The sequence below is a fragment of the Gossypium arboreum genome, chromosome 2 (assembly GCF_025698485.1).
Source record: "Gossypium arboreum isolate Shixiya-1 chromosome 2, ASM2569848v2, whole genome shotgun sequence".
Classification (NCBI taxonomy): Eukaryota; Viridiplantae; Streptophyta; class Magnoliopsida; order Malvales; family Malvaceae; genus Gossypium; species Gossypium arboreum.
Window position 1 is genome coordinate 110,388,329 of NC_069071.1, and position 14,073 is coordinate 110,402,401.

The window sequence follows — 14,073 nt, forward strand, 5'->3', positions numbered from 1 at the left end:
TGGTTGTAAATGGGTTTGAATGTAATGGGTTTGGGTTTTGTGGGCAAATTTTTGCGCTTCTACACTCAATTTCGTAAGCCGTTTCCTAATTTGATAATAAGAAATACAAGAGAAGTGAACCAACTGAAAGAGATTGAGTAGTTGTTAATGTTGAGCTCAACTATGTGAAGTATTATAACAGTGGTTGTGAATGGCAGAAAACTTGGTAAATGTTTTGGTATTGTTTGGAAATATTATGTTTGGTAAGCATTACTTTTAAACCTATGAACTTACTAAGCTTCAATAAGCTTACTTGTGTGTGTTTGATATTTTTATATAGATTGAATTGAAGTGAAGTTGGTAGATCGGATCAACACAACAAGGCACACTATCCAGATCAATTCCGGTAGCTTTTGTTTTATGTTTAAAGATTTATATGGCATGTATAGAGTTTAAATGAATTGAAGTAAAGATGTTATAAACTAGTTAACAATATTTTGTACTAAAACAGTTTTTGGTTAGTAGCAGTAGTTTGACTTTGAAAATTCACCATAAATTATGAAAATCTAATTAGAGGTTGAATAAGATATTAAATTAAATTCTATTGAATCTAGCTTCATATAGAAGAAACGGTGTAAGCAAAAGACTTTCATATCAGGAGATATTTGAACTTTTGTGAGATAAGGTCAGAGTGATTTCAAGCTCTCCTGTTCTGACTTGTAAAAATCATTAAAAATTGTAACAAAAATAATTATGGGACATAATTTATATTGTTAGATTCCTTAATGAGTCTATTTTTAGGAGAAACAATCGATAACATTATTTGAATTATGTACAGAGAGATAATTAAATTTTAGTGAAGAGTGGTCAAAACTGTCGAGCAGTGAAACATGCGAGAATTTAAAGAATAAAGTGTACTTATTGGCTAAACCAAAAATTCTGAAAATTTTATGGTAGGAAAATACGTGAGTCTAGTTTCAGATAAAATTAGCGGATCTTAATTTGGAGTTCCGTAGCTTCAGATATAAATATTTAATGACTATGACTCAAGTGGATAGCTTTGATGTGAATATAGGTAAATAATGGGATTTTTGTATAATTATTCCGTAAACTTCGGTAACATCTTATAACCCTTTCCGAAGAAGGATGTGCGTTAGGGGTGTTACAAATAGTAAGTGATTTCGAGCTCTGTTTTTAATGTTCTATGTATTTTTGAAATCCCGGTAACATGATTTGCTCATTTCTACCATTATTTTGAGTTAGGATTTATGTTTAAAAATTAACTCATGAATGATATGCATGTATTTTGATGTTTAATGGTAGAATATGAAGCTTAAAATTGTGTTAAACAACTTTTGCTAAGCGATTTTACGTGAAAACGAGTAAAACGACATAATCGATAAAAATACCTAATGTTCATAAGTACATGTTAGAGTGAGAATTTGATGTTTCCATAGAAGGAAAAAATGATCAGCATGTCATAAAACATAAGAAAATGGGAAGAAGTTTAATTTCTGAACCTTGGGGCAAAAGTGAAAATATGCAAAAGTTTAGGGGGCAAAATGAAAATTTGTAAAAATATAATTTTTATACCCATATGAATAGTGTGACTAATTAGTAGGCTAAATGTGATATTATAGATCAAGGAAATCGAGATTTGGGCTTAAATCAGGAAAATACAAGGTTTTAGACTGGAATGGTAAATTGCCATTTCTAGATCTGAGGTAAGTTCGTACGGTTAAATTATTAAATTTCAATATTATTTTATGAATAGTGATTAATATTTATGTATGTTAATTTTTGAAAATAAGTAAATTATGTACAAAAGTTACGAAATTAAACTGAGTATTTCGGAGGAACAGAACGCAGGAAATGAGTACGATGGTTCAGTGAAAAAGATGAATTGACGGTAAATTACCCAAGTAAACCGAGTGTAACACCCCTAACTCGTATCCGCTGCCAGAACAGGGTTTTGAAGTATTACTACCATTTGCAGATCACTTAAAAAATTTCACTTAAATACTTACCGATTCAATGCATCAATAAATATATTACTATTCAATCAATGGCTTGGCACTTGCCTAAGCATCAACAACAACACTTGGTAGTGTACTTACACATATTTCATATAAATTCTTATTTTCTCAATATGTGATATTTGAATTTAATACTCGTCTTAACTTACATATTTTCCTTATATTAACATATAAAAGACAATCTCATATGTACATGTCATGATACATATCATTCTCTTACTGTTTCTTTAATAACATATATATATATATCATTCATTTCATTATATCAACATTTCATGTACCATATATTTTCCACACCATGTGTCTATATAATATGTACAAATCATAATATAAATTCAATACAAAGATAAATGATTGATGAGCTCATTAATTCCATAATTTTCATGTTCTTCCATTTCTCATATTTATCCCGTTGAATTTCTCGGAATTTCGATGGATTTTTAGAGGCACACTTTTAGTGTACAATTTCGGGTCCGTCAATTCGTACACATATGGATATACCCTTTTTCCAAAGAGCACACTCTCGTGAACCTCATCCATACAGCGGGATTACCAGTCCAGGCTAAATCCTCTGTAATATAAACTCATAGAGTATTGTCGGGATTACCAGTCCAGGCTAAATCCCTTGGAACGACAATTACTCTAAGGATCTGAATTACCAGTCTAGGCTAAATTCAGACCCTAATTCAGATTTACCCGTCCGGGCTAAATCCATTTTTCACATATTCTTCGGGAGGGCTATATCAGGATAGGATCACCCGTTCGGGCTAGATCTTTTTTGTCGTCTCGAGCTATTTAACGGGAAAATCATAAAGAGCAATATCAGGAAGCTAATCCGGGCTATAACGGGAAGCTCAATAGAGTCGAAATCGGGTAGTTCACAAAGAAACATATTGGGAAGCTCACGAAGAGCCTATCGGGAAGCTCACGAAGAGCCATATATCGGGACGCTCTTAAGAGATACGATGTATCCACAACACATGCGGATCACAATCTATCGGGATGCTCCGAAGAGCTATAATGGGAAGCTCGCAAGAACCATATAACGGGAAGCTCAAGAGGGCTAATATCGGGACGCTCTTTCGAGCTATGGTGTGTCTGCAACATATGCAGAACTACAACCAATTCGGGAAACTTACATCCATCGATTTTCCTTTGTTCAACGGGATTTATCATTTTATCGGGCATTATCAAATATATCCATATCAATTTCATATGCATGACAAAAATACAATTCACAAGTATAATCATGAATTTCATTCCATTCAACCGTGATTTATTTTCAATGTATATCGAGTATTATTAATATTTCATCAATTATCATGAATTGAACATTCAAATCATATTTTCATCACATAACCACATATTTCAAGTGTTTAAAAATACAATTCAAGGTACACAAACTTACCTCATTGATTGTTTGTGTTTATAATTTCATTAATCCGATATCTTTTCTTTTTCACGATTAAGTCTCGTATTTGTGTCGTCCGGATCTTTAAAAATAAACTTGATCATCATTTTCATTCATTTCATATTCTAATGCATTTAATTAATACTCTAGGCAAAATTACCATTTTGCCCCTAAACTTTTAATTAATGACGATTTCATCCTTAGGGTCAGGAAAATAAATTCTTGCAATTTAATCCTTATTTCTAGCTATTATTATCATACATATCAATAACAGTCCATGAATTCTATAAAATATCAGAAATTTGCCATAATTTCGACACTTTTCAATTTAATCCCTAAAACATGTTTTCCTCCGATCTTGAACTAAATTAATAATTTCATTAAATTTTATAATTTAAATAATAAAATAATCCACTTCATGCAATTTGGTCATTTTTGACATTTTTATAAAATTGCCTATAAACTTTTACTTTTATTCAATTTAGTCCTTGAGCCTAAAACATGCAAATTAGCCATGCTAAATGAATATTCATATATATTTTCCTCCTCCTCCTCTCCATTCCACATCCTTAATGTATATAACACACTTGTAAGTAACATTATCTATAATCTTTATTATTTACTTTTATGAATATTCAAGCTGTCCATCTATGTCATAGTCACTAAATTATTTATATCTGGAGCTATATAACTCCAAATTAAGATCCATAAATTTTATGAGAAACTAGACTCATATTTCTTCTTACCATAAAAATTTCATAATTTTTGGTTGGGCCAATTAATACAGTTTATTCATTGAAGTCTCCCCTGTTCTGCTGTCTGACAGTTCCGACCCTTCTTTACTAAAAATTAATTATCTCCTTGTGCAGAATTCGAATGATGTTCCCGTTTATTTCTTTTGAAAATAGACTCATTTAGGATTCTAAAAATATAAATTTAAGTGCATAATTATTTTTATCCAATTTTTTATGGGGAACCCAAAATCATTCTGACCTTGTCTCACAAAATTCATCATATCTCATGATTTACAACTCTATTGCTTACATAATTTCTTCTATAAGAAACTAGACTTAATAAGATTTAATTTCATATTTTATTCATCCTTTAATTAGATTTTTACAATTTTTTATGATTTTTCAAAGTTAGACTACTGCTGCTGTCCAAAACTGTTTTAGTACAAGATATTAATTGCCATGTTATAACACCCTTATTTTCTTTTTCTACACTATTTCTCATCATTTTCTCTTATTTTCTCTTCACTAATATATCAAGAACATAGGACCTTATGTAAGAAAACTCTACTATAACATTATTTCCATGCTTTGTCAATAATATCAAACTTAAAAACATATTTGAAATCTTGATATACTTACCTTGTTCTATTGATACTAATCTTATTTTCTCTCTCCTCCAGCTTCTATTTCTTAAATCCAACTTGATATTCTAACTCTCCATGGTCTCCTTAACATTTTTCTCTCTTAGTAGCTATGGAAATTCTTTTGATTTCTAAGTGAAAATGGTGAATTTTTTATGGAAGGACCAAATTGTAAAGAAAAGAAAATTTCTTTTTTTTTCCTTCTCTTCTAACGTTGGTTGCATGCATGGAAAGATGATGAAAATTTTTCATCTTTCCTTCATTTTATACTAAATAATTAATAATAAAATAATAAAATATCTCATTAAAATAATATATATCTAATTAAATAATCATAAAATATCATCAACATCATCATTACTTTCTAGATTTCTCTCTCTTCCAATTGACCATTTTTCCCTTTATTATCTTTTAAAATTCCATCCTTGAGTCATCATTTAATTTTGTAAAATTGCAATTTAGTTCCTCATAGTTCTTCACCGATTCAATTTGGTCCTAATTCATCCATTTTCCTTAGTTTCTAGATCATTCCACTTTTAAAATATTTACACTATTGGTCCTTCAAATTTTTCATATTTACACTTTAACCCCTCAAATTTTGAGTATTTACTCTTGTGCAACAAAACTTTTCTCACTTTTAAAATTTAGTCCTTTCTTGAATTAATATATCATAATATACTTCTCAATATTGACATAATTCAAAATTTCTCTTTTTGTCACTTTATTTCCTTATTTTACTATATCAAGGATAATATCTTACTGTAAAAATTTTTAAGGTATTACACTGAGATTCAACATTTATTGTAAATTATCGTGTTTGCTTTCCGTTTAGCTCTTACGAGCTTTTGTTAACTCATATGAGTTTCAGTTTTAGCTCTTACGAGCTTCCGTTAACTCATATGAGTTTCAGTTAACCCTTTTGGGGTTTCAGTTCACTCGATAAGCTTGATTAGCCTTGAACTTCATTTAGCACTTGTGTGCTTCAGTTAGCCTTCGGGCTTCTGTTTAACACTTGTGTGCTTCAGTTAGCCTTCGGGCTTCCGTTTAGCACTTATGTGCTTCAGCTAGACTTCGGGCTTCAGATCATGATGTACTCAAATCCGTAAGCCATTCCTTGAATGGACAAGTTGGTAAGTCGTAAATGTAACGTGTGGAAAAAGAAATGTAAGTAATGTTATCATTATTATTATTAAGCTACATTGTGAAAAATGAGTAAGGGATCCATGAAATGGTAAGTTCATGATAGTTGGAAATGATCTTATGATAGTGATCATTATATTGTACCAAAACAGATTTGGACAGTAGCATTGGTCCAACTTTGAAAATCCACTAAAAATAGTGGAAGTTTAGTTAGAAGCTTAATAGAATATGAAATTAAAGATTAATGAGCCTAGTTTCACATAAAGGAAACAGTGAAAGCAAAAGAATTCTGTATCATGAGATATTTGAATTCTTGTAAGACAGAGTCGGAGTGATTCTAGACTTCCCTATCTCAACTTTGGAAAATCACTAGAAATTGTAAAAAAATAATTATGAGTTAAAATTCATATGAATGAAATACTTAGTGAGTCTTATTTTAGGAGAAAGAGACAAGAACATTATCTGAGTCTCGCACTATAAGAGAATTAAATTTTAGTTAAGAAAGGTCGAAGCTATCAAACAGAAAAATAGGGGATACTTTAAATAATAAACTGTACTTATTGGCTGGACCAAAAATTCTGTAAATTTTATGGTGGAAAGATATATGAGTCTAGTTTTTGGGAAAATTTACGGATCTTAATTTGAAGTTCCGCAACTCTAGATATAAATGATTTAGTGACTATGACTCAAGAAAACAGCTTAACCAGAACATGTGTAAATGTACAATTGGGATAGTTTTAATATGGAAAGCATGTTAGTAAATTGCTTATTATTTTCATGTGAAGCTTACTAAGTGTAAAACTTACCCCCTCCTTTCCATTTCTTTTAGTGTTGTCAGGTTAGCTCAGGGTTGGAGATCGTCGGAGGCAGCATCACACTATCAAGCCAACACCTTGAGAGTATAAACAAATATGCTAGAATTATCAAGTGAGTGGCATGTATAGGGACCTAGTTTTATAACATGTGTTATTATAATTTGGCCAAATATATTGGTTTTTAGTGAGCTAATGATTCTGACTTATAAATCTAGCTAATCATGTTATGTCTGATATTGGTGATGCGCATATGCTTGTTTGCCATGCATGGTTGGTAATATGTTATGTGTTGTTATGAGAATGCCATGCTTGTGTCTTGATTGTGGATATATATAATTACTCAAATATGCTATGTCAATTGCTATGAAATGTATAAGTATATATAGGTAATTAAGGGTGACAATTGGCTTGAAAAATAGCATTGAAATTGTCCACACGGATAGATACACAGGCGTGTGTCAGCACACAGGCGTGTGCCTTGGCCGTGTGACCCTAACTTGTTCATGACCAAATGGACAGAGAGCTCTATGGGCACAGGACACGGGTGTGTCCCAATCCACACGGACATGTGTGACCACACGGCCCAATCCACGCGGGTGTGTGACTCTCCGAAGCAAGAAAATTTAGTTAAGTTGCCCAAAGATATTCAAAGTTCTTGGTTCAGTCTCGAACCACCTCAATGTATATTATAGGTTTTGAAGACCTATATAAGGGACGATATACATGTGTTCGAGATGTTTTAATTTTGGTGATAATTTTGTGGCCCGGTTTTGCATGTTGTGAATGTTTAAGTCCGGTAACGCCTCGAACCCTATCCCAGCGTTGGATACGGGTAAGGGGTGTTACAGAAACAATTCGACTGGTTGTAGCATTTGCAGCTCAAAGTGGTTGGACTATCTACCAACTAGATATGAAACTAGTGTTTTTGCATGGTGAATTAACTGAAAATGTTTTTGTGGAGCAACCAAGTGGTTGTGTTCAGATGGGAAATGAGGGGAAGGTGTATAAACTAAAAAAAGCACTTTATGGTCTTAAGCAAGTGCCACATGCTTGGTATAGTCGAATAGATGCTTACTTCATGAAAGAAGGATTTGAAAAATGCGATTATGAACATACTTTGTTCATAAAAAGGCGAGACATGAAAATGGTAATTGTTAGTTTGTATGTTGATGATCTTGTTATTTCTGGTAATGATGAGCAGATGATAATTGAGTTCAAAAATTCTATGAAGAATAAATTTGACATGACAGATCTTGGGAGGATGGGGTATTTTCTTGGTATTGAAGTGTTGCAAAAATCTGATGGCATTTTTATTAGTCGAAATAAGTATGCATCAGAGGTGTTGAACCGTTTCGGAATGGATAAGATTAATCTTGTTCAGGTTCCATTAGTCCTTAGATTCAAGCTTTTAAAGGATAAAGATGGAGTCAAAATGGATAAGACTTACTACAACACGGCCGGACATGATGTTTGTGGTGAGTCTTGCTAGTAGATACATGGAAAATCCTACTGAGCTACATTTGTAGGTGGTGAAACGAGCTTTGAGATACTTGAAGGGTACCACTAAGTTTGGAATCTTCTATAAGAAGGGATGAGAAGATGAACTTGTTGCTTACACTGATAGCGACTATGCTGGATATAAAGAAGATAGAAAGAGTACTTCTGGTTATATGTTTTTATTAAGCTCAGGAGCAATTTCATGGTCTTTTAAAAAGCAACCAATAGTTAGTTTATCCACCACAAAAGCTGAATTTATTGCTGCAACATCATGTGCATGTCAAGCGATATGGTTACAAAGGGTGTTGGCTGAATTGGATAAGAATCATGAGAAATTGATCTTTATTTTTTGTAATAATAGCTCGGCAATCCAGCTCTCCAAAAATCCAGTAATGCATGGTCACAGCAAACATATTGATTTGCATTTTCATTTCTTTCGAGACCTGACAAAGACTGACAGCATTAAATTGGTGCATTGTCTCACAAGATCAGCTAGCAGATATGATGACCAAACCTCTTAAGTTGGATCAGTTTTGTAAGCTGAGAAGATTCTTGTGTACCTGTGCAGAGGCTAACATAAACTAAATGCTTAGAGCATTTTTAGTTTAAGTGAGGAATTGATAGGATTTGATAATTTGTTTTAGGTTGTTTGGATAATAAATCTCATTTCTTTAGGAATATTTATTTGTTTGATTTATTCAAAGTTGTTGAGTCATGGACTCCTTCGCTTTCTCTTTTCAGTTGTGATGTACAGCTATAAAAAGCTATTTTCTATTTCAATAATTGATATTCAATTCTTTTCAAAATTCTTTTTACCTTACAGCTCTGCTATTCTGCTCAAGTCTAGCTAGGAAAGAGTTACGGGTTGTAAAACAAAAAAATATGCTTATTTTGTTTTGTTTTGACCAATAATCTTATATATAAAATAGAAAAATAAATATACGATAAATAATAAATAAAATGTCATTCTATTTCGAAAAAAAGACCCACGCTCAAGTTCCATAGCTTTGGGTCTGCTATCTTGATCGTGATTTTCCTATCCCTAGAGGGAAAGGTCCTTCCCTTTTAGATCTATTGTGAACAAGGAGGGATTTGAATCCCCGACACTGTGGTTTGTAGCCACATGCTTAAATAAGTTTAAAATCCGTTAAAAACTAAATTCATCCCAATCTTTAATAAAAAATTATTTTTTTTGAAAATATAAACCAATAAAAATTAATTTTATTTTTAAATATTAAAAATCAACCTTAAGAAAATATTCCTAATTATATTAGAAATTAAGGTAAATAACACTCAAAACTAATTTTAAAATAGGGTTTATTCTATTTTGATTATTTTAATTTTCTTCTCAATTTAATCATTCTAATTAAGATAATTATTCGAACTAATCACTTCATTAAAATATTCTCTTCATCCATTGAATGAAAACAATCGTGGCACATTTTGTAATTTTGAATAAAATTTAGTTACTTTTTTTTATAATTATTTCAAAACAATTTTTTTATAACTTACTGGTTAGGATGGCAATGAGTTTATCATCCGAGTCAAGCAGAGCGACTATGTCGGACTCACCGATACTCGCCTTTTGCGAATCGTGGATAGCTAATGCAATCGGGACCGACATGTTGACGAAGGAACCATCGCCGAGCCGGAGCGAGTTAAGATGAAGAGTTTGGAGGAACTCAGTTTCCCTCGTGAACCCGATTAACGGGCTAGCCCAACCTTTACTCAAAGCGTGAACACATTGCATGTCGATCGGAGTAAGCTTCACCTTGGACAACGAAGTCGCTTCCCTCTTCTTCAACTCTCGCTCCAGCTGCGTCACGTGGAGGTTGACGAGTTTCTCGCCGTCCGGCTCGATCAAACCGGGTCGGATATGGACACATTTGGGGAAGGCAGCGGTCCGGGGTTTGAAAGAGAGGGAAACGAGGAGTCTGAAGGAAGGAACGAAATGGGTATTCAAAGATTTGGATTGAAACGAAGTTTGAATGAAAATGGCGGAAGCCATTGATGAGAGCTTTGATTGTGTTACAAGCTTATCTAGATATATTAATATAAAAATTACAGAGAGGTCACCTCCATCATCTTCTTCAGGTGAAGAGAGTCAGGGGACTGGTTTTACCCCACAGGGCTCAACAATTAGCAATGAAGAAAGCTATTATACTCCGACTTCACGTTGATTAGTGGCAGTTTGGTGACTCCGGCCTAAACTGAAATGAATACAAATACTAAGTTTGGTCGTCCTCGTTCCAAAACAACATCTCCTAAAACAAGGCTTTTGGCTTCTTCACCCGAAATGAAGCATGTTATTATCCCTTCAATAAAGCAGCAGCCTCCTCCTCCTCTTCCTCCTCCACCGCCACCTCTTTAACAATCTCAAGCGAAATCCAAAAACAACAATTATCTGTGATTAAATTAAAATAAATAAATAAAAATGACATGGATGTAATTTACCGAAAGAGGCGGGAAATATAAATCCTAAAAATTCGGAAAGTCGGTAAACACTGCCCCAATATTTGATCCACTTAATGTTCCAAATTTCTTAAAAAGAAAAAAAAAATGGAGAAAAGAGGAAATTTCAACGACATCTTAATTCTTTGTGGGCATTTCAACTTTCGGTTCCGTGGATTCTCCCTGAATCTGCGAAATTCGAAAGCCAATTCCGTTTCCGACCGAATCCTCGCCAAAAAGAAACGTAAATTCTCCTCATCCAAAATTCGGATTTAGCTGCTTGGTTTCGGAGAGGAATCGGAAAATTACAACAATGGGGACTCCAGAATTCCCTGATCTTGGAAGGCATTGCAGCGTTCAACATTGCAAACAAATTGATTTCTTGCCTTTCACTTGCGATCGCTGCGATCTGGTAAATATTCGTTTCCCCTCACATTTATTGTATTTAATAATGTTTATTTCTTAAACAAAATTTAAACCTATGTTGAATACGTATATTGCTTTTGAATGTTTGGTTAAATTCATGAATGTTGTGGATTTATAATCTATTTTTTAGAATTTAAAATTTTAGAATTTATGTTATTTCTAAAATTTGATCTGACAAACATATTATCATGTATTTAATGTCATGTCACTTATTATTTTTATATATTATTGACTAAAAATTCAAATTTTGAAAAACAGAAATTTAGAATTATCCAATTAGATAATATTGAATAAATCTACAATTGTATGTATAGTACAATGCTAGTAATTGAATTTAACCAAACGGATTGAACTATTACTATATAGGTTCGGACTAAAATTTTAAAATTCAAAAGTATAAAAATTAAAATTTCATCAAAACATATTATCATATGTATAATGTCATGTTAATTTGTTATTTCCATATATTACTCACTAAAATCTAATTCATTAATTAATTACAATCATTTGTGTTAAGATTGAAATTTTAAATTTTGAAAATGATCCAATTGAAAAATATGGGATAAATCTAAAATTGCATGCATAATACAATGCTAGTAATTGAATTTAATTAAACTGAGTTAATTGTTCAGACAATAAATTTAAAATTCTAAAAGTATGGGGATTAAAATTAAGCAATTTGAATAGTAATGAGACTAAAATTGATTAAATCAGAGTATATGGACTAAATCTATAACTTTTGTAAAATACAAAGATAACAAAATTTAACCTAGAGTCATCCATGGGTTCGACTTGCCCGAAAATTGGGAGGATTTGGACAAAAATATATACCTAAAATATAGACTTGGACAAAAAATAAGGTCAATTTTCTAAACGGGTCAAGTCTTTGGTAAGCCTTTTTTTACCTGGGCTTCACCCGAATACCTTAACAATGTATTGGTACATTTCACAAAAGTATCGATACTTTAATTGGTATCGATACCGTTTTAAAGTTTTATGTTTTGATAATTAAAGAAAATTTGCCTGATATCAATATCCTCCCAAACGTATCGATACGTCGTAGCAAGTATTGATACATTCCCTATTGTATCGATACTATAGTCTTTAATACGGGCCGAGTCAATCTAGGCCCAAGTTTAGCATATATAATCTGAGTTAAAATTGGACAAAAATTTAAGCCCATTTTTTTATCAGGCTTAAAATTTTGTTAGGAGCCGGTCCTAATTTAACCTAAATGTTTGTGCGTTGATGGAATTATGGAACTATTTTATTGACTTCTCACGGTGGAATTCGTTCTTTACAACCTATGATTTTGCAACAGTCATATTGCTTGGAACATCGAAGCTACATTAAACATCAGTGTTCGAAAGCTGGCAACAACGACGTTACCGTCGTGATTTGCCCGCTATGTGCCAAAGGAGTTCGCTTAATTCCTAATGAAGATCCAAACATCTCTTGGGAAACACATGTGAATACTGAATGTGATCCATCAAATTATGATAAAGTAATTAAAAAAATGAAATGCCCAGTTCGTCGTTGCAAAGAAGTCTTGACATTTTCCAACACAATCAAGTGTAAGGACTGTAGTGTAGACCATTGTTTAAAACACCGGTTTGGGCTCGACCACGATTGTCCCGGACCTAAGAAACCTGCAACAACATCCTCGTCTTTTTGGGCTACAAGTTTGCTTAATGTAGCTTCTAGTTTTCGGGAAAACAGGCAAGTGGCGAGGGATGGGGCGGGGCTGCGACGTAGCAGCAGTGGCAGTGCTGGGCAAATGGAGGAATGCCCACAATGTAGGGTGAAATTTTCATCGGTTACCGCATTGGTGGAGCATGTGAAGAAGGTGCATGAGAGGAACAACCAGTCTCGAGTTCTTAAGATGTCTATTGATGTTTGCCCCAAGTGTGGTAGAGGGTTTCGTGATCCGGTCTCCCTTGTTGAGCATGTTGAGAAGGATCATGGCGGCACTTCCAAAGCATAAAAGGATGTTTGGCTTCAAATGGTGGATCCATTTTTTTTTAATGATTTTTCAATATTCCATTTGTTGGTTTCTTGTGAGAATTTAAACTTGAAGTTAAATAGAAGTGTTCATGACATAATTAGCATTGTTAATTTTAGTTTTTAATCTTTTAAAAATAGTTAAAATTATTCAATAATATTTCAAAAAGAGTTAAAATAATATTCTTTTAATGAAAATATTAACTAAAATGTTAAAATTTTAAACACGTTAGCTTGCATGACAATCTACGCGTACTTTATGCTATTATTGTTTTTTTTAATTTTATGAACTATTTATAAATATTTTTTAATTTTAAATTTAAATTTTATAATTTTTGAATTATTTGTTGACATCACATATAAGACAAATGATTTTATGTTAGTATAATGTTAACACGGAGCGTTATACTAGTTGCCAAGCTAATAATTTTTTTTACTTAACATTTCCATTAAAAAAAAGTGATTTGACTTTTATTTTTTAAGTTAAGGGGTCAAATTTAACTAAAAAAAATAATGGTCAAATTGACAAAGAATATAAACATTGAAGGCTAAATTTATCATTATACCTTCATAATTTAAGCTTTACATTCCAATTCCCGAAAGAATATAATGGTGATGGTTGAAAGATTGTATACATTATTCAAAAATTTGTTTGATATTCATAATAAGACTAGAGATACACGTTGTTGAGATAACATTGATGAAAAAACAATCATAAGCTTTGAATGATCATGTTCATAGACCATAAATGGATATAAAATATTCTTCTTTTGATATCTTTCATATCTATTTTACGATTTATATTTGAGATTCATAGTTATTCTTTCACAATATCATCTTTAGGATTTCTAAACTTAAATTATATATTAAAAAAAGGAGAAATGGTATATAGAAAAGATAAATATTAAGGAAAACTATACAAATAGCTAATTACCACAACCT

General features: G+C 32.2%; 2 protein-coding genes across 2 annotated transcripts; one reads left to right on the plus strand and one right to left on the minus strand.

The window, feature by feature from the left end:
• Nucleotides 1-9,754: 9,754 nt before the first annotated feature.
• Nucleotides 9,755-10,261, minus strand: LOC108466111 (ATP-sulfurylase 3, chloroplastic-like). Its single transcript, XM_017766472.1, has one exon. It carries the CDS (start codon nt 10,259-10,261, stop codon nt 9,755-9,757), a length of 507 nt encoding a protein of 168 aa, XP_017621961.1.
• Nucleotides 10,262-10,785: 524 nt separating this feature from the next.
• On the plus strand, nt 10,786-13,232 carry LOC108466818 (zinc finger AN1 and C2H2 domain-containing stress-associated protein 16). Its single transcript, XM_017767176.2, has 2 exons — nt 10,786-11,116; nt 12,452-13,232. Exons 1-2 carry the CDS (start codon nt 11,018-11,020, stop codon nt 13,112-13,114), a joined length of 762 nt encoding a protein of 253 aa, XP_017622665.1. The 5' UTR covers nt 10,786-11,017; the 3' UTR covers nt 13,115-13,232.
• Nucleotides 13,233-14,073: the final 841 nt, after the last annotated feature.

Excerpts from the sequence above, each read along its gene's own strand:
- LOC108466111 (XM_017766472.1), bottom strand. The coding sequence starts at position 10,261 with ATGGCTTCCGCCATTTTCATTCAAACTTCGTTTCAATCCAAATCTTTG.
- LOC108466818 (XM_017767176.2), top strand. The coding sequence starts at position 11,018 with ATGGGGACTCCAGAATTCCCTGATCTTGGAAGGCATTGCAGCGTTCAA. Across the intron at positions 11,117-12,451 it reads CTTGCGATCGCTGCGATCTG|TCATATTGCTTGGAACATCG; the intron begins GTAAATATTCGT and ends ATTTTGCAACAG.